The sequence below is a fragment of the Urocampus carinirostris genome, chromosome 5 (assembly GCF_059441175.1).
Source record: "Urocampus carinirostris isolate Australia breed hairy pipefish chromosome 5, RoL_Ucar_1.0, whole genome shotgun sequence".
Taxonomy (NCBI): Eukaryota; Metazoa; Chordata; class Actinopteri; order Syngnathiformes; family Syngnathidae; genus Urocampus; species Urocampus carinirostris.
The window spans coordinates 18951876-18973107 of record NC_142353.1 but is presented as its reverse complement, the minus strand read 5'-3'; the positions used below and the strand labels follow the sequence as shown (position 1 = coordinate 18973107).

Below are 21232 nucleotides of genomic sequence, written 5' to 3'. Positions count from 1 at the left end.
TTAAAGTTACTTAGAGGACGTTAGAGGGCTGAAAAACAAGGATTTTCCTTACTGTCCATTAAAGTCAGATTCTGTGTTGCTCTACCAACACCGACGACCCCAACACAGATTATTAACTAAGACACTTACATTCCAAAACACTATTTTGAAAACAATTGTAAAAAAAGATATCAAATATATATATAATGCATAATGACACCCAGATGTATGTAAACGTATAATAACAACCCTGTCAACTCACAAATATTCCCTGTAATTTACACGTTTTTGATCATTGTGTCAGCCGTATAACAATTTTTGTAAGGGATATTTTTTTTCTAAATAAACCAAGTATAGTAAGCAACCCTAAATTTACAGGAAGTGAGGAAAGAACTAATACAAAAACTTAGTCAAAGAATTGGTTGTGTTTTATGATGTTAATTTGGTAATTAAAATAAAGATATTTACACAAATTGTGCAGCACTGCGGGCAGTGGTTAGCGCGTGAGCGGCACAGTTCTGAGGTTTTGATATCAAACCTTCCTGTGTGGAGTTTCCTCCGGGCACTACGGTTTCCTCCCACATTCTAAAAACATGTCAGGTTAATTGGCCGGTCCAAATTGTCCCTAGGTGTGTGAGTGAATGGTTGTCTGTCTCTTGTGTGCCCTGGGACTGGCTGTCAACCAGTTCAGGGTGTCCCCTGCCCACTGCTCGAAAATAGATGGGATGGGCTCCAGCGCCCCTGCAACCCTACTGAGGGTAAGCGGTGCAGATAATGGATGGATGGATTTACACAAATTATCCTTGTTTTTATTCTAAATAGTTTGTCTGGCTATGAGTAAATAGGTTTTGCGTTGGTTATGTAAGGTGTTTTATCACTTAATAATGGGAATTGCAATCATTAACAAGGAGAAAAACTGGCTGAGTTTGACATCTCATCTCATCTGCTGCACCGCTTATCCTCAGTAGGGTCGCGGGGATGCTGGAGCCCATCCCAGCAATCATCGGGCAGTGGACACCCTGGACTGGTTGCCAGCCAATCGCAGGGCTGAGTTTGACATGTATGTAATAATAGATTTGTTGAAAAATAAGACATTTATAAATTTTTGTTCTGAAATCAGCTACATTTTGATTTTAGTTCAAGACAAATATCAAAGGTCTTATGTAAAGAAAGTCAATATACAGGTATACTATGAGGAATAAGGCATGCAAATGATTATTTTATTTTAAATGTTGCGGATTAATTAGATAATTATTTCCTTGTTGCATGACGATGGTTATCCATGTATTTAAGGGTGGACTTAACACTAGGGCCATTTCTTCTGTACCGGGCTAAAGCCTGTATTCACCCCTTCCTCAGTCACACTATTATACCAATTATTATAAATATCATTATACTCTGGCCTGTTGCTTCCAAAATATTCATTTGCACATAGATTGGAGTAAGAATAATAGGACTACGTGGTTACAGGTGGACATTTGTTATATGGCTCTGCAGCGCAATGAAAAGCAAACTTGACAATTTTGGAGCAAAAGATGTCTTTTTCAATCATGGTTACTTGCACTTTTTCATCTTACAAAGCCTTTAAAGACATATTGATTCACCATTTAAGGAAAGTTTGGGTTATTTATCTAGCTCAAAGATACTTTGAGTTGTTCATGATCTCTGGGGTTCATAAAGACCACACTACCATAACCTCCCCAAAATACTTTATTAAGGCCTTATTTTGAATGCTTTGTTCATGTATTTTGAGGCAGAAATTGACAACAAAATAAACCTATGAGGAGACCATATTCGCTGAAGTGTTTGCACAATTTACAGTAAGATGGCGTAAAGCTCCAACAGAGCGACATTTGTCAGGTAGGGAGTAGGAATAAACACATTATATCAGGTCTACTAATTTTTCAAGCTTTGTAAATTGGAAGTGAGACACTTCCGAAGCTACAATGTCTTTCCATCTGAGTCTGACAACACTGTGTACATGACATCTAAATGTAGATGTTTTCTCACCCTGGCCACCACCTCTTCGACCTGCTGCCTTCCGGCAAGCGCTACAGGTCACACAAAGCAAAAACAAACAGACTCAGAGACAGTTTCTTCCCCACAGCCATTACCACCCTAAACAGACACCGCACAAAAAACTGAAAACTCTTGCAAAAAACTACCTCACACGAATGTAAAATGGTACTCACGTACATGCTGACTGCACTATGTTTGTTCACTGCTCAAAACAGACCGCACACAAAAAAACTGAAAACTCATGCCAACACTACCTCATACGAATATAATGGTACTCATGTCTATGTTCTTGCACATGTCGACTGCACTACGTTTACTGCTCACCTTGCACAATGTCTGACCATTCCTTTTTTCTGCACTATGATGTCTATGTTTGCACCAATGCATATTCTGACTATTTTTTTGCACTATGATGACTTTGCACCAAATGCAATATTGCACAACCCTTACGATACCAACGTTATCACGATAACACTGTATGTAACATCGAACAATCGAGAGAACAATCGAGAACAATCGAAAATAACACGGGAGCTGCTGGAGTGGCTGCCATGAACAAAGTATCTATCTATCTATCTATCTATCTATCCCACATGCCGAAATTTCTTGGGTAAATACCATGTAAATTATAACTATAGCTTTATCCCCCTTGTTTTATAACCTTATCTTCTCTGTTCCCTTATCTTCTTGGCTCTTACCTCACTGTGAATGTGTAAAACTGGAGTGCCATGCCCAATTTCGTTGTCACAATATGTTAACCCATTTTGTAACAATGACAATAAAGGTATATTCTATTCTATTCTATTCTAGATGAGGCGTTCCAATGAATCCAACTAAATTACCAAACAGACTGTTTGCACTTTTTGAGACTTGTCAAAAAAATCACTTTTTTTTACTTTTTCAAAATTTCCAAACTACCAATATGACCCAGTTTGATGACGTATAATTATTCACATTTAGATTACTTTATTGAACATTGATGGTATAGGAATACCTAAAATGTTCGAATATGTAAGTGAATATAAATAAACACATATGGATACAAGACTAAAAGTCCTCTTCTTGCTTTTCCAATTACTTTAGTGGCTGCATAGTCCTGAGTTATGTACAAACTACTGACTTAAAACAGCGGCAGTGGACACTAGCAACGTCAGTGTTAGAAAAATTGCAGAGGATTTGCAACAAAAAGTATTGTTGCCAATCAGTTCTCCATTATTTTTATTTTCGTACTTCACCAGTTAGGAAGTCTTGCATGTGTGATGAGAGAGAATCACGAATCACTGGAATCCCCTTATGGTGAAATTCTTCTCTATTGGAGTTATGCAAATATTGATAATTTTTCTAAAAAGGTTTCATTAAAACCAGCTAGTGTAGGTGCATGTGTGTCTGATTATTCAGTCTACTATTTAGAAATGGGACATTTAGAGTACATTCTCAATGTCATTGATGTAATGATCGAAAAATAGCAGTGACAAACTGTAGCTTAAATTCACGATGGAGTATAAGACCGACGAATACAGTCTGCCTCAGCTTTGTTTGACTGATGATTATGATAGACGAGTAGATGGTGCTAGCGCATGACAGTCAACATTTACCGATGCGCCCACCTACACTGAGTGAGAGGAATGAAATTGGGGATTTTACGCCTTAAGGGATAGGAGAAGCTCCTTGCTGAATCATTCAATAAACATACAAGAGCAGATTTCTACAAGGTTTCCCTTGTAAGAAATGTATCTCTGCCCTTCCAAACTGATAGCCAAAGTGCTTCCATCAACATCATCTCCTACAATTTTGCAGAAAGACACCATTTTTAGTAGAGACATCTTAAGCCTTTCACCAAGTGCCATTCGGTTGCGATAGTGCAGATGGTGGGAGCGACAGGGGGACAAAGAAGGATGAAAGAGAGGAGATAGAGATAAATGAACAACCTGAAAAAGAAAAACCAACAACTAGTGGGACTAAAGGGTTGATTGTACCTATCAGTGTTGAATCTCTATAAGTAAACAATACATTTCTTCTCCTCTGCCTTTTCCAGCATCATACATTCAGCTGCCCCTTTGCTTTTTGGCTTCCTAACTTTTTTGACAGCTCAACTGTCTTATCGTATTCCACTTCCCTACAGCAGCTTTCTTTTTTCTTCTTTTTTTCTCACCCCATGTGTCATAATAATTTTAAAGTGCATACAGAGTGCCAAGTATACACTAAAGCAGGGTACAGACTATGGCTGCAACAACTAATCGACAGCATTGATTTAAAATCGATGATTAAAAACATTGATCTAATTAGTTGCTATCGATTCATTGTATCAAGTGATAAATGAGCCACTAAGTTTGTTAACTCAGAAAATAAGAGCAAATACTGTTTGTAATACTGATTTGGTCAGGCATAGGGAGCCAAAACCATTTTCATAAAAAAAGTTAGGTTATATTTTTTTAAATCCTAATCATTGAACATTAAATCATTTACGAACAAAATTGGCATGTAAGTTTCAACTTTGTAGTGTTTGACTGTTTCATCATAAAACAAAGTTAACAATTTTCAAGTGAACGGACAGTGCTGCACAAATAGAGAAAAAAAAATAGAAAATAAGTAAATACAATAAAGTGAAGAGAAAAATAATACTAATGACATGTTTAACTCTATCCAAAGGGGAATTTTTTGCGCATATATAATTTTCATTTGGGGAATGTTTATCATGTTCCGAAATTTAACCCCCCCCACCCCCCCCCCCCCCAAAAAAAAAAAAAAACAAATTAAATCACAAAATTTTGAAAATAGTATTTGTTAACATTTTTTTTTTTTGGGTGGATAAGAAAATATTTCTACACACAAATGAAATGTATTGATTTTTCTTTTTTGTTTTGTATGATATGTCCAAATGTAATATGATCTTTGGATGAGGTCGTAGGAAAGGAGTATCTCACATTTATGCATGTTTATACCATATATTTGTATATATATTTGTTTATTTGTCAAGTTGATAGAAAGAACATTTGGATTTTTTTTATTCTTTTATATTATAGAATATTCTGTTTTGTGCACTATTTTTCTATCTGCCTAATTCTTCAATATTTGAATAGAGGAGGAAATTAGAAATGTCTTTAGAAATCCGATATATTGATTAATCGAAAAAAATAATCGACCGATTCATCGGTTATGAAATTAATAGTTTCAGCCCTGGTGTGTGTGTGAGTCTGTGTGTGTGTGTGTGTGTATGTGTGTGTGTGTACACACACACACACACACACACAAACACACAAACACAATTCTAACATTGATACTTTAATATACTTTAAATCCATCTTTCAATGCTTACATGGGAACATAAAAAATAAATAAAAAATAAATAACCGTGAAATTTGTTTTATATACTTTGCATAATCTCTATCCAAAACAAACATTGTTCAACACAGTAACCCAGTTTAATGTCTGACTATATTGTGTCCTAGTCCAACAGAAATAATAACAATAAAAGTGATATGAAAAACAATAATAAGCCGAATTATAATGTGGAATCACTAAACCAATCGGGATTTAATGACATAGGAAAAGGCATTAGATTACATTTGACACACAATTTTTACTCACGGTACCACTTTGTCAGTTGTTTTGGCTGAAATGTACACCATGGCGCCGTGACTAAAAATAATGTGATGATCAGACAATCATAATGCTTTTTCTTTTGCCATCTAAAATCCTAGTAGCCTAGTGGTTAAGATAGAGCGCTATCACCCCGGCGATACAAATTTGATTCCTGTTGCACCCAATGCTGGGCAAATGAGGTCAGTGATATTTGTGGACTAGAGGTAAGATTGCGCCTAAAAAATCGAGTCCAACCTGACCTAAACCCGTGAGTATTAACATCTGGCCCCACCCGAGGGCGAGCAATTAACCGAATTTGAGGAACCTAACCCGAAGCACATGTATTTTCATATTTTATCTGTGAGGACTCGGGAGGAGGAGAAGTGATTTTGGCCAACCCCGCCCACTCGCTTGCTTCTCTGCGCCTGACGGTGCCGCTAACAAGAGTACCGCCGAGCCAAGTGCCCTGATGCGCTCAGGAAAAGGGAACAAAATCCATCATGCTGGTTCTCCACATCGAAAAAGAAACCAAGAAAAATTATGTATGGATAATTTCAAAATAAAAATAAAGAAAAAAAAAATCAGCGTGAGAATCAAACCCAAAAGTAATGATTAATCTTTGAGGCCTGACCCAAATTTCTAGTCGGGAGTGGCTTAAGATCTTACCTCTATTGTCGAATGATCAATCACAGCTCAATTACGGGGATACGCTACCATTAAACCTTGCTAATATGCGCACCCAAACTTTGATATATTGGTGGGTAAAAGAAAAAGCATGTATTCACAAGTTAACATGGTAACAGCAAATTATGTTTTGTTTTTTGTCCGGCCAAGTACAAAAAGATTTCGGGCCCGGAACAAATCCGCGGCATGGTGGTTGCCGACCACTCGTCAGACACACCCTTGTGTGTGAAAAGAAAGACAAAGATGGCAGCCAAACTAAAAATTAAATGAAACAGAGGAGCAGTTGGGTAGCAGGCAGAGGTAGTCCTGGTGGTATCTAAAAGAAAAGAGGGTAGCTAAGCAAGGTTGGCAGGCGAAAGGGTATCGGTGCTAGGACGACTGGGGGGGCAAGTGGCTCATTAGCGTGAATAGTGCAGATTGAGAACATTGAGGCACAGTGGGCAAGCTTGTATTTTCAACTGCCTCCGTCTATAATTAGGAGTCGCCGCAAGTAGCGCTGTTGATCACAGTCAGATAAGATGTCTGGCGGTGAGCCAATGTGGAGATAACCTCACATCAACACACAGAGTTGTGTGTGCGTGTGTGTGTGTGTGTGTGTGCATGACATTGCAGCGAGCTGCACTAGTCTGGTGATGACTTGGCTTCTCATGATATTGAACCACACCAGACCACACAGCACAAATCTCCAGTTTCCTACTGGTAAAATTCCAAAGTTATATAATCAAGCATTTAAGTTATGATGCTCAGAGCCCACACCAAACCCGAAATTTCCTATTTTATTTGTGAGGAGTCGGGAGGAGAAAGGGTGATTCGGGCTGACCCTGGGTGGGTCCGACCAACACTGTACGCCCAAAGTGCCGAGTGCCGCACAGACACAAAACATGTAAAGCCTGTCTTTTGTAACGAAGTCTAAGTTAAACAAGACTGTATAAACATTTACATCTATTTTATTTCTGTGTCTGCAGAGGTTACATTAACAGACAATTCACCATAATTGACGGTTATTTTTTCAAGAATTAATGAGAAAATGTTTATGCTATCATTTTGAAAGGTTGAAAATTGAACCACAAACTACAGGAGCAGTAAATCCTGAAGACGCGCAGCAAAGACAAAGGGAGGCTGAGAGATGATTAAAAAAATATTTTTTTTTAAAGTCAGTCACCACAATCTAAATGTAATGACTGACATTTTAGGGTCCAACTGTCCCAAATTTCAGGTCGGGCTTGGGCTCAACATCTTAAGTCTGTTCTTATATTTGGGAACTTTCTGTTATCCTTTTTATACATATGCCCTTTGGGTTGACAGGACTTTAAGCAGTCATCGGGGACCCCTCTCACCCCCATCATGGACTGTTCACTCTGCTAGCCTCTGGGAAGAGGTACTGCAGTGTGCAGTGCAGGACCACCAGGTTCCGCAGTAGTCTAGTCCCCCTGGCCATTAGACTGTTAAATGGTCAATCTAACATATAGGTAACCTAAATCTAAAAGGCTGCTAATCTGACTTTTTGCACTACTGGCAGTTCTTTATAGCTTGCCACTCCTTGCACATTTGCTCTCTGCACTATTGTACTTACAGCGTTATTGTTACAGTGTTAATGTTACTGTTTACCTGACTTGTTAACCTGACTGCCCATTTTGCACATCCGGTTAGCTACTCCTCTTGCACTATCGGCACTATGGTAAAATACTATACGTAGCCATAATACAATACAACTTTTACTTATATCTGTACATTCAAGGAAACTGTGCGGGTCAGATGTATCGACATTTCGTTCTGTATACACGTGTACTAGAATGACAATAAAGTAGATCTGAATCTGAATCTGAATCTGAATGTTAACATTTGAAATGAAGCTGCACCAAGTGCAACCTTATGCCATTCTCACTTTACTAACAATATACTCGACATCTCTCCCAGAGTCAGCTGGGATGGGGTCCGGCTTATTTGCAACTTTGACAAGAACAGGTTGTAGAAAATGGGTGGATGGCATTTCAACAGACCTCGCAGAACAATTCCGGCCATAGAAAGAACTGCCTTCAGAATTTGGGGAAGGACTCACAAGAAAAAACAATGAGAGATCTCCACAGTAGTGCTTTAAGGATGGAAGGAAGCAGGCAAATGCATGTGCAAAAAAAAAAATGAAAACATTGAGTGGTTCTTGCCCTCATTTGACCCCCACAGGGCACATGTGAAAATATTCAAAACACATATGCACTTTTCCTCTGGCAGGCGACTTCCACCTGAGGATGAAATCTTTCATCTCTAAAAATGCCCGCCACTGGGCATAGTTCATTGTAAACCCACGCTTGTTCTTCTCCACCTGATCTCCATTCTTGCACAAACACAGACTCACAATAAGTCAATATAAATGTGCCGCTCACAGACTAAATACTAAGTGCACCGCTTGGCAAATGTAGTTGTAATATTTACAAGACGCTTAAAGAGCAGAAGCATTTACGACATTAAAGTTCACAAACACTGCCGTACCGCTGGCCGCCGCTGCCAGAACATTACGGGGCCTTGCAAAAGCATTACGTGCTAATGCACCTGTTAACAAGTTTTTATGACTGCCGAGTGCAAGGATAAAACACTCCGTTGTTTGGGGAACTCAGAAGGGGAGTCGCTCAAGAAGTTTTGGTTCAACTTTAAATTTGCATTTTACTGCATTACAAGCAAATTAATTAATTGCAATGCGCATTCTGTGTAATAATAACTTAAGTTGGCTTGTCTTGCCTTGCTACTTGTTTCCCTTGATATTGGGCAAATACAATATCCAAGCCATTTTGCCATTTTGATGCGTGGGTGCTTTTTGTGTGTTTTTTCCCTTCTATGCTCAGAAATCAGTCATAGCCAGTATGGTGAACATTAAACATGTTCAACGTTAACATATAGCATCAATTTTTTATGTATGAAGTTAATAAGAGGGTTCATGAAGTGGATTGTTTTTTTTTGTTTAAGCAGTTGATAGTTAAACCAATTATCAATCACAAGACTTTGGAGCACATATCTGTATTGGAGATTACGACTTCATTTAATCAGTCAATACTTTGTTTGTCATGAATAACTATAATGACCACAATAATAAGATGTTAGAACATCATAATACTGACACATTGATACCACAAATCAAATCAACGTGATTATCGGTACGCAAATTATGTATCACTTCTAAACTTCTAATTACATCAATTGTAAACATTATACGAGTGTTGATGAGCAAAGGGTAAACTATCATAAGGGTGCACCTAAAGCGAACAAATGACAGCTTGAGTTGCCAAAGGAGTAAAAAAAAATATTAAAATATGTACAATGAACTTACTACTAATGTCTAGTACAGGAAAAGGAAGACATTAACACGCACGCTTGAAGACTTTGGTGGGCAGCTGTCAATCTTAATCCAAGAGCGCAGCCGAGCTGTGAATTTTAAATCGGTGTTCATGAAATAACACGCGCAGGACTGCAACACCCCAAAAACCTTCGATAAATAATGCAAAATTTACTGTACAGACTAAAACCTAGAAGCCCATATAATCATAAGAATGCTGCAAACATTCTGAACCATGTGACTGGTGAGCTCTGTGGTAGGTCATGAGAATTACAGAGAGGCAGAGAGAACATACAAGTGTGCTACTACTTCCAAGAAAATCAAAAACATTATAAAAAGAAACAAATGCTTACAATATTTCTCAAAAGAAGTGTCCGCTGCTTGAATATTTCATAGTGAATCCAAGTGACCAACCATCAGGTCTTTTGTTCCCCATCGGGCCGATTACTGAAATATGTTTACAATATCAGTACTGTAACTATCGGCTCGATAATTATCATGTACCTGTCAATGACTGACTGATTTTGATATTTATTTTTGTTTTTTTATCATAACACTTTGTATGGTAATATTGACAAAATAAGTACAAATAAATCCAGTGCACACAAACACTTTCTGCCTACTTTCCCAAACTTCAACCACTGTCAAATTTTGTAGAACTAAACAACATGATTATTGCTGGTATAAATGGGAATACTTAATATTGTAATGCTTTTGAAAACTGCTTTGAAAAGGGTCCCCATTACATTTAAACATGGGCAAAAACACAAATGTGTGCCCATCATTTGTAATTTTTAGTATGAAAGTAAATTGCAACTATAGTGCACTAGAAGCACCCACAGTCTAATAAAGTAATATAGAACAAAGGGCCTGGCGGTTAGCGGAAAGAGCAAGTAGCTTACACACAGTTTATTCTTGTCAGTCAAAAATCATCCCATTCCTGGTCAGGTTAACCTTGACAATGACAAATGGCTCAATTTCATCACGGCTGTTTGCTCTGAAGCAGGTGTACAATAAAATCCACCGTGCTAAATTCGCATCGCTTTTCTAAGAGTTTAAGAGCGAGGAGAATCACTGGTGCACATGCACACAAATATGAGTGATTTCCTGCTAAATACCTGCATTCAAAATAACTCTGTTATCTAAAATAAGAACGTGTTGAGGTGTCCTTGCACATGTAGAGCAAACAATGTTCTAATGGCACTCTGTCTCTTTGGGATTTAACCTTCAAACACACATATGTGCATGCGCACACGCAAACATGCGTACACACGTGTACTTTATACACTTATACACAAAAGCAGGCAATCACAGGCAGATTCATTAGACTGTATGGTCCACATTTGATGTCACCTTGTGCCTGTGTGTTTGCACATGTGGGTGCGCATACGCGCATTGGTGTGTAAGTTGTGTAATCAGTGTGAAGGGTGTGAATTTCTTACTGAGAAGCTGACAGGTCATAACGGTCATATGAGAATACTGTGCAACTTTGGGGGGATGACACATGGAGTTATATGCGATACAAAAAACACAAATATCCATGCTTGAGCTGAGCACACAGAGTAAAAACACTAGTCATTTAGAGTTTACCATTAGGTATTTAATTTGGACTAAAGTGTCATCATTAACTCATCCAGTAACCTTTTGCACGGTTTTACTCAAATGCATAGGATAGTGGGTGTCTATCAAGATGAGTGCATTTTGAAATGTTAAATAATATTACCATTAAAACAATGACTCAGGGACAATTGAATTACTTGTTTGGACTTGTTAAGACTGTTTGGGGTGTGCTCATATTATTGACGGGGATTCTATTGGTATGACAACATTTGAATAAAAGTTAAACATGAAATAAAATAATTATTGAGGACCGACCAAATATACAGAATGTCAGGGAAAAAAAACAGGAAATTATGTATAGCCAGCAACTACCAGGGACAACAAACCATACTTTTGGGTGCTTTATGGGCGCAAAAATCATGGACTTGCTTTCATAATGGGAAAAGCAGATCATTTATTTGCCCTATTCTGAAGAAGTTGGCAATATTGTATTATTGCAAGCATTAGGTTGAGACAAATTGGAGAAAATTGGTCGGTACCCATTTGAGCATCCCCTAATTTCTTTAAGAATAAAAAAAATTCTATCATGAGAACTAGGTAGGTTCTACAACCAAAATATCAGTTCACTTTAGGGATCACAATCTTACAAGTATGGTTGATACTGGGCAGCATTCCTTTCTAGGGAACAAGACAGACAGCATTCCTCACCTAATGGGTCTTCATACCGGGTCTTGTTTCATAAATGGAAATATCCAAATATGTAGAAGATTTTTAAGAACCATGCATGACTAAGCCTTCCCATAGAGGTCTTTACACCCAAAACGTGATAATAACTGACTAGTGTAGGTTTGTACCACAAGACTAATCTTATTCAAGATCATTAGGTAATTTTCCAAATTCACTCAATAGGTCCCAAAACATTGGAATTAGTGCAAAAAGTGAATACTGTAACATTATTCTATAGTGGTAGGTTGACTATTCCTTTTTACCAGTCTATGTACCTGTTGAAATTCATACAAAGGAAATAGGTGTGCGTTCAGGTTAAGTGAATAATCTAAGTGAATAATCTAAGTGAGTTTATGAGTGAAGTGATATAAGAACTCTTCAGTGTGCAGTGACTTAAAGTGAAAATTTAGTTTGGTGGTGTGCGGTGATAATAAATGCCCTGCTCCATCAAAGGACAGAGCCTTAGAAATTAAGGAAGGCAGAATAACTTACTAAATGAACATATTTATGCTTTTAATAAACAATCAGCATGTTATCTGCAAGACCCAGTGCAAAGACGCCGAATGTATTGGTTTTGTTTTAGTGCATCTAGTTGCGTACACGGGGCCACTACGAGACAGTCACGTCCAATCGGGTGATATCAGAATAGACACTCACTCAGTTGTCTCCTTGAGGACAACGTGGCGCTCCCATGCGCCTTGATGCCCTAGAAACAGAAGACATGTTGACAAAAAGCAACCAGTGTTGAAAAGGAAACCAAATCAAATTAAAAAGGAGGGGGTGGCACAGAGAAAAAGAGGCATTGTCATTAGTAAGATGATAACACATCAAGACAAATTAACCCCGCTGTACATTAAGCAGTGGAAAACTGATTAAGGTTTGTGTGAGCCACAAAAGTTTGTCCGATGGATCCAAAAAAACAGCACCCTATCCCAAATTATTTATAGCAACACATTACATATTAGTCGACACTATATTAGATAGAATAAATACCGAAAAAATATAAATATATATATATATATATATATATAAATTGCCATACTCAACTTCAACACGTGGTAGATAATGCTGTTTTGGTTAGTAGCAGGGGTCAGATGAGTACCTATGTGTTGTTTTTAGCTAGCAACAATGGGTTCATTTAATCTCCAAAGGGAGGAGTGTAGTTTAGAATGGTTTCGTCTAAAATGCTCAAATACAACTTTTGTTGTGAACTGGTGCCAAGTGTCCCATGTGTGATGTCAACCTGGAAATGGTTTGGCCAAGGGAAAGCAGCAATATCTTGCAAATTGGATTGGATACCGACACAGAGGTTTGCAGGAGCTAAGAAACTAGAGCACTTTTAGTAGCAATGTGCCACATTCAGTTGAAAACAAAAATAACCCTGTGTAACTTAAATAGGCTCCTAAAATAATTTCGCGAGGCTTTTAACTAGGACAAAAAAGTCCGATCACATCATGCAGATTTTGGCTAACCTGCATTGGCTCCCTGTTAGCCTAAGATGTGATTTCAAGGTTCTCTTAGTATTATACAAAATCATACATGGACTTGCTCTCTCATATATTTCAGATCTGATTTCCCCTATGTTCGGGTCCAAAGCCTTCGTTCTGAGAGCGCCGGTCTTCTGGTGATCCCAAGCGCCAAGAAGTGTTCCGCTGGTTTGAGAGCGTTCTCCATCCGGGAACCGGTGCTGTGGAATGCTCTCCCCCCCCCCCAAGATCCGATCTGCAACCTCAGTGGAAATGTTTAAATCTAAACTTAAAACACACTTCTACTCTATAGCATATGAATAACCTATACTTTTCGTGGACAATATCTCTGTATTATTTGTGATTGCAACATCCTTTGCTGTCTGGTCAACCTGAAAGGGGGATGCCACATGCGCGGTCCCTTCTCAAGGTTTCTTCATTTTCCTCATGTTGAGGTTTTTGAGTTTTCCCTTGCCCTCATGTTGGTTCCAAATCGGGGGATGGTGTAATAATAGTCTAAAAAAATAGTCTGTGTAATAACCTGTGAGGCCCTTTGAGACTCTTTATTAGGGGTTTTCAAATAAAAATGACTTGACTTGACTAGAAAATTGCCATTGAAAACAAAATGTTGCATGCTTACACCACAAACATAAACTATTGTTTTCTTTTCATATTTTAATGATTCAGTTCCTCCCCAACTTCCAAGTAAAACTAGAGCACTTTTAAAAGCAATCACTGAATCACTACGATGAAAATGAAAATAACCCTGTGTAACTAACATTGGCTCCTAAATCATTTCTTATAGACTATAACAAAATTGTTCTTGAAAACAAAATGTTTATGCCACAAAGATAAACCATTGTTTCCATTTCTTATGGGTCCATCTAAATGCCATAACTTGTTCTCAAAAACTGCTCTGAATATTGACAAATGTAATATCACCCAGAGTGACTCAGTCAAAAATGAAGGTTTCACATTAGACCCCAATCTGTCCTTCCAAACACATGTTAAGAATTTTACTAGAACAGATTACTGTACCTCCATCTTTGCAACATTGCTAAAAATCACCCTGTGCTGTCCCAGTCCGATGCGTAGATTATAATTCATGCGTTTGTTCCCTCACGTCTCGATTACTGTAATGTACTACTCTCCAGTCTGCCAAATTCCAAAATCAAGCGCCTGCAGCTGGTACAAAATAATGCATCGAGGCTTTTAACCAAGACAAAAACGTTTGATCACATTACCCTGATTTTAGCTAACCAGCAATAGCTCCCTGTTAGCTTAAGATGTGATTTTAAGGTTCTGTTGGTAATATACAAAATCATGCAAGGACTTGCTCCCTCATATCTTTCAGATTTAGTTTCCCCCTATGTTCCAGTCAGAATCCTGAATGCTGGTCTATTAGTGATCCCAAGAGCCAAGAAGAGATCTGCAGGTTAGAGAGCGTTCTCCTTTCGGGCCCCAGCGTTGTGGAATTCTCTCCCCCCTGAGATTTGCTCTGCAACCTGAGTGGAACTGTTTAAATCTAGGCCTAAAACAGCTTATGAATGACCCATATTTCCTGTTGATGATAGCCGTGTATTAATTGTTATTACAACATCCATTGCAGCCTGGTCATCCTGGAGGGAGTAATTTTACCTCATGTGCGGTCCCTTCTCAAGGTTTCTTTGCTTTCCTCATGTTGAGGTTTTTGAGTTTTTCCTTGCCTTCATGTGAGTTTTAGATCAGGCGAGGGTGTCGTAATAGTCTGTGGTTTGCAATAATCTGTGGTCGGTGCAGCCCTTTGAGACTCCTTGTGATTAAGGACTGTACAAATAAACATGACTTGACTTTTCTTTTTTTTAAATTGAGTTTAATTCGGTATCTCTCCAACTTCCTAACACAGATACCTTGTTAAAAAATTGATAGCTTTCGTATACTTTACTGCAGCCAGACTACTTTTAAGTAAGGACATTGGTGCACATTTTGCGGATTTGTAGGGCATAATAAAATGACCATGAATTGTAATTTTGTCATTTTTCCAGCCAAATGCTGGGAATTAAATCTGGAGTATGACAAAAAATAAAATGTTTCATATTTGAGAAGTGAACCAAGAAGGGATGAGTGTGGTTGGTTTATGCATATGACTGGCCGACAGAAAATCATGAAAATCAAAAGAAACCAAGCCATAGTCTTCCCTCAAGTAATCAACCTAGAAAACTAGTGAAAGGAAATAAAAGATGTGAAATGGAAGCTGAGGGCAGCATGACTCATCTTTGCAGGAATCTTTGCTGCTTCTGCCTCCAATCCGGCGTGACCGAAGCTCAGCATCGGGGGACTTAATGAGGACTATTGATGACACTTGATGGTGTACTACATGCCAGTAACCAAATGGATTTGACAGGCTGAAAAAAAACGTCTTTAGTTTTACGCAAGACAAATTGTGGTATAAAATGTCTCGATTGAAAAAAATGAAATAAGATTTAGGGAAAAATCAAAGAGTCATAAAGGCCCACCACCTGATCTCATAACTACGGCTCTCAAGTGTTTGCACACAGAGGGATAATTCTACACCAAACAGATGGAATGTGGCCTAAAACAGTAAAACTTGATGATGACATAAAAACAAAATTAAAAAACCTAGTCCCAAACACCATGGTATTACCTGGGTCTGATCTGAGGTCTCGTTATTGAAGGACTTTCATAGGAAGACGTTACCAACCACGTTATATTTTATGTTACCGTATGAACACCTTTATGAAATGGGAATGTGTAGAGCACCAAAATGCTTTCTTTAAAACTCAATGTTGCGGAATTGGTCTTGTAATGCAACACATGCTATTTTCTTGCTGTTGATGATTGCATGGCTTTATAGTAATCTCTTTTTAGAATGAGGACTTAATTTAACCCTTTATTGACCAAATATCATAAAGGCCGTTTATAATATTTTTGTTTTTTGGCCATGAAAGTGTCAGAAATCATGTTAGGAGTGATTGCTTTAGGCCCTTTATTTTTTTCAGAACAACCCAAACTTTCAATATCTGGTAATATCTGTTATAAATGTGCTTACACAAGGTAATTACAGTTTAAAATGAAAAGCGAAAAACGTATTTGCATTTTTTAGGATCATAATGAAGTAGGGACTGGAACCGAACATGAAAACATTGTAAGACAACATAAACTGGAAATATGAACTAAAAGAGATACAAAATCGCTTTTGAGTCTTGCTTAGTTGTCCATATAATGTCAACTATTTTCCATCAGGAGCAGGTGTTTTTGGGGCCTGTGTGGTCGATGGTGAAGCAATTCCTGTAGACAGAGACCCATACATATATGACCCATCAGTACCCAAATTTATTGACCCTTCGACAATCAAAACCAAAAAAGGAATGTTCAAAGGATTCATGTTTATTTTAATTATTATTAATTACAGATACAAAATATTGCTTTACAAAATGTATTACTTATTATGTGATGTATGTGTGATTTATCGCCTATGATTGGTCCGTAGCCCCACGTGTATGTCCGGATGATAAGATTGTGGGAAGTTGCTGCGACCTTATATGTCATGATTGCCCATTGCCCTCACCTGTGCCCGCTCGTTTGGTGCCAGCTGCTGCTCATTGCCTGATTGGTTCCCCTGTTTAAACTCAGTGCTCTCATTCACTCCTGGTCAGTCTGTCAACGAATCTCTGCACTAGCGAGGCAAGAATTTTGACTCTGGCTCCCGTTCTGTTCCCAAACTATCTTGTATGCGGTATCGATCCTGCCCGTCCCGTATCCTGTATCGATCACTGATCCAAGCCCCGTCATCCTGTATCTGGTATCGATCCCGTCAGTCCCGTCTTGTCCGGTATCTTGCTTGTTATCGATTCCGTCTGTCCCATATCCTGTACCCTGTATCAATATCCCTGAGCCAAGCCCCGTCATCCTGTATCTGGTATCGATCCCGTCTGTCCCGTCCTGTTCTGTATCCTTTATCCTGTATCAATCCCTGATACAAGCCCCGTTATCCTGTATCCCATATCAGGTATCAATCCCGTCCGTCCCGTCCCGTCCGGTATCCTGCTCGTCTGCCTCTGGCTTCTTGTTTTCCCGCGCTTGACTTCTCTGCCCCGCTTCTTCTGCCCAGCGATCGCCGAATCGTTTGTGTTTCCGCGCATGACTGCCCCGCTTACGTAAATAAAGCTCGGTGTGAAAACGTTACGCGTTTGGGTCTTCCGTCTGATTAGGTTCTGACCTTATGGGTGCTTTGGAGACCTATCTTGATTTCGATTCAATTTTTTTTAATATCGGTTAGAGTAATTTAAATAGCGCTTGTTACCGTGGGGGCAGTTGCAAGCCTCTGCAGTTGCCCCCATGGTAACAAGAGTGTTAAACTGCACAATTTCTTGCAGTTTAACACTCTGGGGAAAGTGATCAAAAACACAGGACACGACTTTTACAGCTTTATAGAGTTGTGATCTACTTGTGTGTGCATTTACTTGTTCACTGTTGTCAAAAATGAATAATTCATGATTTATCATATGACACGTGGAATTTATGGTAGATTCACACTACTTTCATCTTAGGCTGCATAACATTTGGTATAAGGGTAGTCAAATTTTTGTATATTTACATATTTTATTTTATTTTTTTTGCTTTAGCCTGTGCAGTTTCGGAAAGGTTTAAAGTGGTGTTACTACTTTTAACTGACTTAAAATAAACATTTTGTGCAGTGAAAACCTGGAATGGCTATTGCAGGTCTTATGATTAATTTTGTGAGAATACCAACCATATACGATATAAACACAGTGCAAAAGGGCATGTCTGCAGCGTTATCTGTCCTTCTTTGTATTATTACTTTTGTCTATTGAAATGCCATTAATGAGACTTATGAGTATGAAATTGTTGCCGAGATGACATGTGTGTAGATCAACACAATAAGTACTGGTTGTGAGTGAAAGTGATAACAAATGAAGGATGTAAAGAGAAAAAAAAGAGGTATACAGTTGAAACAGAGGACAGAACGAAAAATGAAAGTAGTCAGGCCTGAGATGAAATGGGTTCAAGGAAGTGATGTGAAACATTTTGTGGAAGTAGAAAAATCAAAAGCTGAAAGTGAAATGGAAGAAAGCTGTGGGAGGACAGGGCTTGAGAAAACGGATCTAAATGTGGAAGAGGCAAAGAATTTAAAATAAGATTATAACAAGATGATAAAACTATGGGAATGATAAAAGGGCAAAAATAGAAAAAGAGCAATGTACAAAAACTCTAAATAGGGCACCACCATTTTTGGGGCTTGTCTTATTGCTGCGCCATTAGGACCACAAATGTACAAATGATCTAGTTTACAGGAATAGTAGACCTACATAGTTCCCATCAGCGTTTGGGGCCAGTTCTCCTTATACTGCTGAGATTGGCAGAGTGCTGATGACGCACAGTGTCAGGATTTGTGTCTTGCATGTACAGTACAAGAAGGTTTCCCTTCCGCAACAACAAGCGTGCATTAGGTAAAATGCAAAATGGCTATGAGCTGAAGTCTGCTTTTGCTGTTTAGTCCTGACTTCAACAGCAAAATAGGAGGTGCAATGGAAAGAAATCAATGACTTTTTTCTTTTGTCTGTAGAAATGGGCTGGTTATTTATTTCATGGTGCTGAAGAAAGCATTTTTCAAGAAGTTTGCAAGAGAACTGATGATTACGGGTTGTAGAATAGTATTCGGGCACTGTGTGGATACTGGAGCCATTTAATCACAAGTTAGAGAGCAGAAGAGCCATTAAAGTAGCAGAGCCAGTATTGTTCTGCCTGTGCCTTTTATACACGGAACGCTCAAAAGTTGCCATTTGACGCAACAGCGCAATTTCAGAGTCAAACTTGCAAGGTTTTACAAGAATTGTAAAAGGAACTACTGATACTTTCTCTGAAGCGGAAAATTGGTGGGTCTAAAGTCTGCTTCCATTTCTCCAGGTTTCATTTTCCATATTTGAAAACTATAGAATCCTGGGGAATAATGGCAAGTGATGCAAACAAAGATATGATGTGCTTTTAAAAGCAATGTAACCTGCGATTCCAGTAATATTGCAGAGTGCAAATGGCCAAGCTAAATTTTAATTTTAATAAGCATGAGAGATGCCAGTGAGCTTGGAATGAAGGCTCATAGGTCCATCCCTTGTATTCTCGATACACTGGTTGAATTTAAACAAATGTTTGAAGGCTCCAGGAACATATTTGTACAGACCCCATTAAATCTACCTTTAAATATACTTGCACACCACCAAATAAATTATTATTATGGAAGCCCAACTCAAATCAACAACCCCTGATCAAACGAGAAAACTTTTGACTAATAAAAGTTATTTCTCAATACTCTCAACTTTAGAGCCAGACGCAGGGGTCCCAAACTTGCAGCCAAGGGGTCACTTTTGGCCCCCAATATGATAGTTTGAGTCCCCTGCCCTAATTTGAAAGGGACAGTGTGTATTATTTGCCAACTAGATGTCCCTGTATTCTGTTGAGCCACTGAAAACAAGTGCTAAAAGCACAATGAAAGAAGACAAAATTCAGAGACTTAAAATGACAAGAAGGCACCTATTACTTTCAAAAAAGAAAAAGAAAAGAAAAGAAGTCAATGAAAAAACAAAACGACAAAAAAGAAACGAGAACATTTGAAAAAAGAAATAAAACAAAAAGGAAAAATCAAAAAAGGAAAAGAAAAATTAAAAAAACAGGAAAAATTAAAAAAATAAAAAATTGTACATTTTTCCTGATTTTGTCATTTTTCTTTATGATTTCTTTCTTTCCTGTTTTCTTTCTTTTTCTCTATTTTTCCATGTTTGCTCTTTTTGCTCTTTTCCCCCCACATTTCTTTTTATTCCGGTTTTACTTTTTTGCCTCTGTCTCATTTCTTTTGCCCTTTTTTTAATTCCTTTGCAAATTGCAATTGTTTTCCCATCTTTTTTGTCTTTCTTTGAGAAAGGCTTTGTAAAAAAGCGAAGAAAAAGGGTGTTTTTGCTCACCTTCAGTCTCCGTAGTTTGTAGTCTTCCTCAGACTCATTTTATGTTGCATTACACATTACAGCAACATCTGTCTCTTTAAGAACAGTGTAATGTTTTTATCAGCTCTGTTTTAGTGAAAATCCACATTTGGCCCAGCCTCACCCAGACCCTAGCTTCAGTGGCCCCCAGCTCAGTTGAGTTTGAGACCCCCTAATCCAAAGAGTCAATGTTGACTGAAAATCTAAAACCTTCTTCCATGAATTGGTTTCTATCAACAAAGTAAAAAAACTTTAATGTATGTACATTTTCATGACCCCATCTGGAAGACTGAATAACTTCCATAAGAAAGAAATTTACTGACCAACTAATGTAATTTATGCAAGATTCTATCCACCTTAAACATGCTGATGGATATTCAACTTCACAAGCCCAATTATTTCACGAAAAAGCAATCAATAAGAAAAAAATGGAACACCAGATATGTATTAAACCTTACAATACGTGCTCCATTTCTTCACCAACACCTCAATTGTAAATCTAGTGTATTACTAAGGTCTTATTTGATGGCTTAAACCAATTTTCATGTCATTAAATGTCCGGTTAAAATGATAGCTACCTACTACTTCATGGAGTATGACAAGTAGACAGCTGGGTAGTAACGCACCCACTTCTATAATTAAAAAAAACATGCTTTCTAAGTCTTTACATCTGTTTAGACTTCAGCACTATTGCATATTGAGCATATGTTGTGCAAATAATAATGTTGAATGAACATTGGGGTGAGCTTTTGTGAGTATAAAATAAGGCAAGGAAACAGAAGAGAAGCTACAGCCATTTAGAGAAAATAGTGTGCGAGAATGAGAAAGGCAACAAGAGAGAAGTAACCATCAAGAGCCTTTGATTCTCCCCATAAAAGGATCCTGATAGGAATGCC

General features: G+C 38.1%; 1 protein-coding gene across 2 annotated transcripts in view; it reads right to left on the bottom strand.

Annotated features, from left to right (window-relative positions):
* ccser1 (coiled-coil serine-rich protein 1) overlaps window positions 1–21232 on the bottom strand; it is a 191597-nt gene that overhangs the window by 64563 nt on the left and 105802 nt on the right. Inside the window, exon 11 of one of the 2 annotated variants that reach the window (XM_088336088.1) lies at window positions 12533–12581. The exons of the other annotated variant lie outside the window; for it this stretch is intronic. Within the exon in view, the coding sequence (XP_088192214.1) occupies window positions 12533–12581 (49 nt within the window). The remainder of the gene's footprint in view (window positions 1–12532; window positions 12582–21232) is intronic. 2 annotated transcript variants of the gene reach the window in all.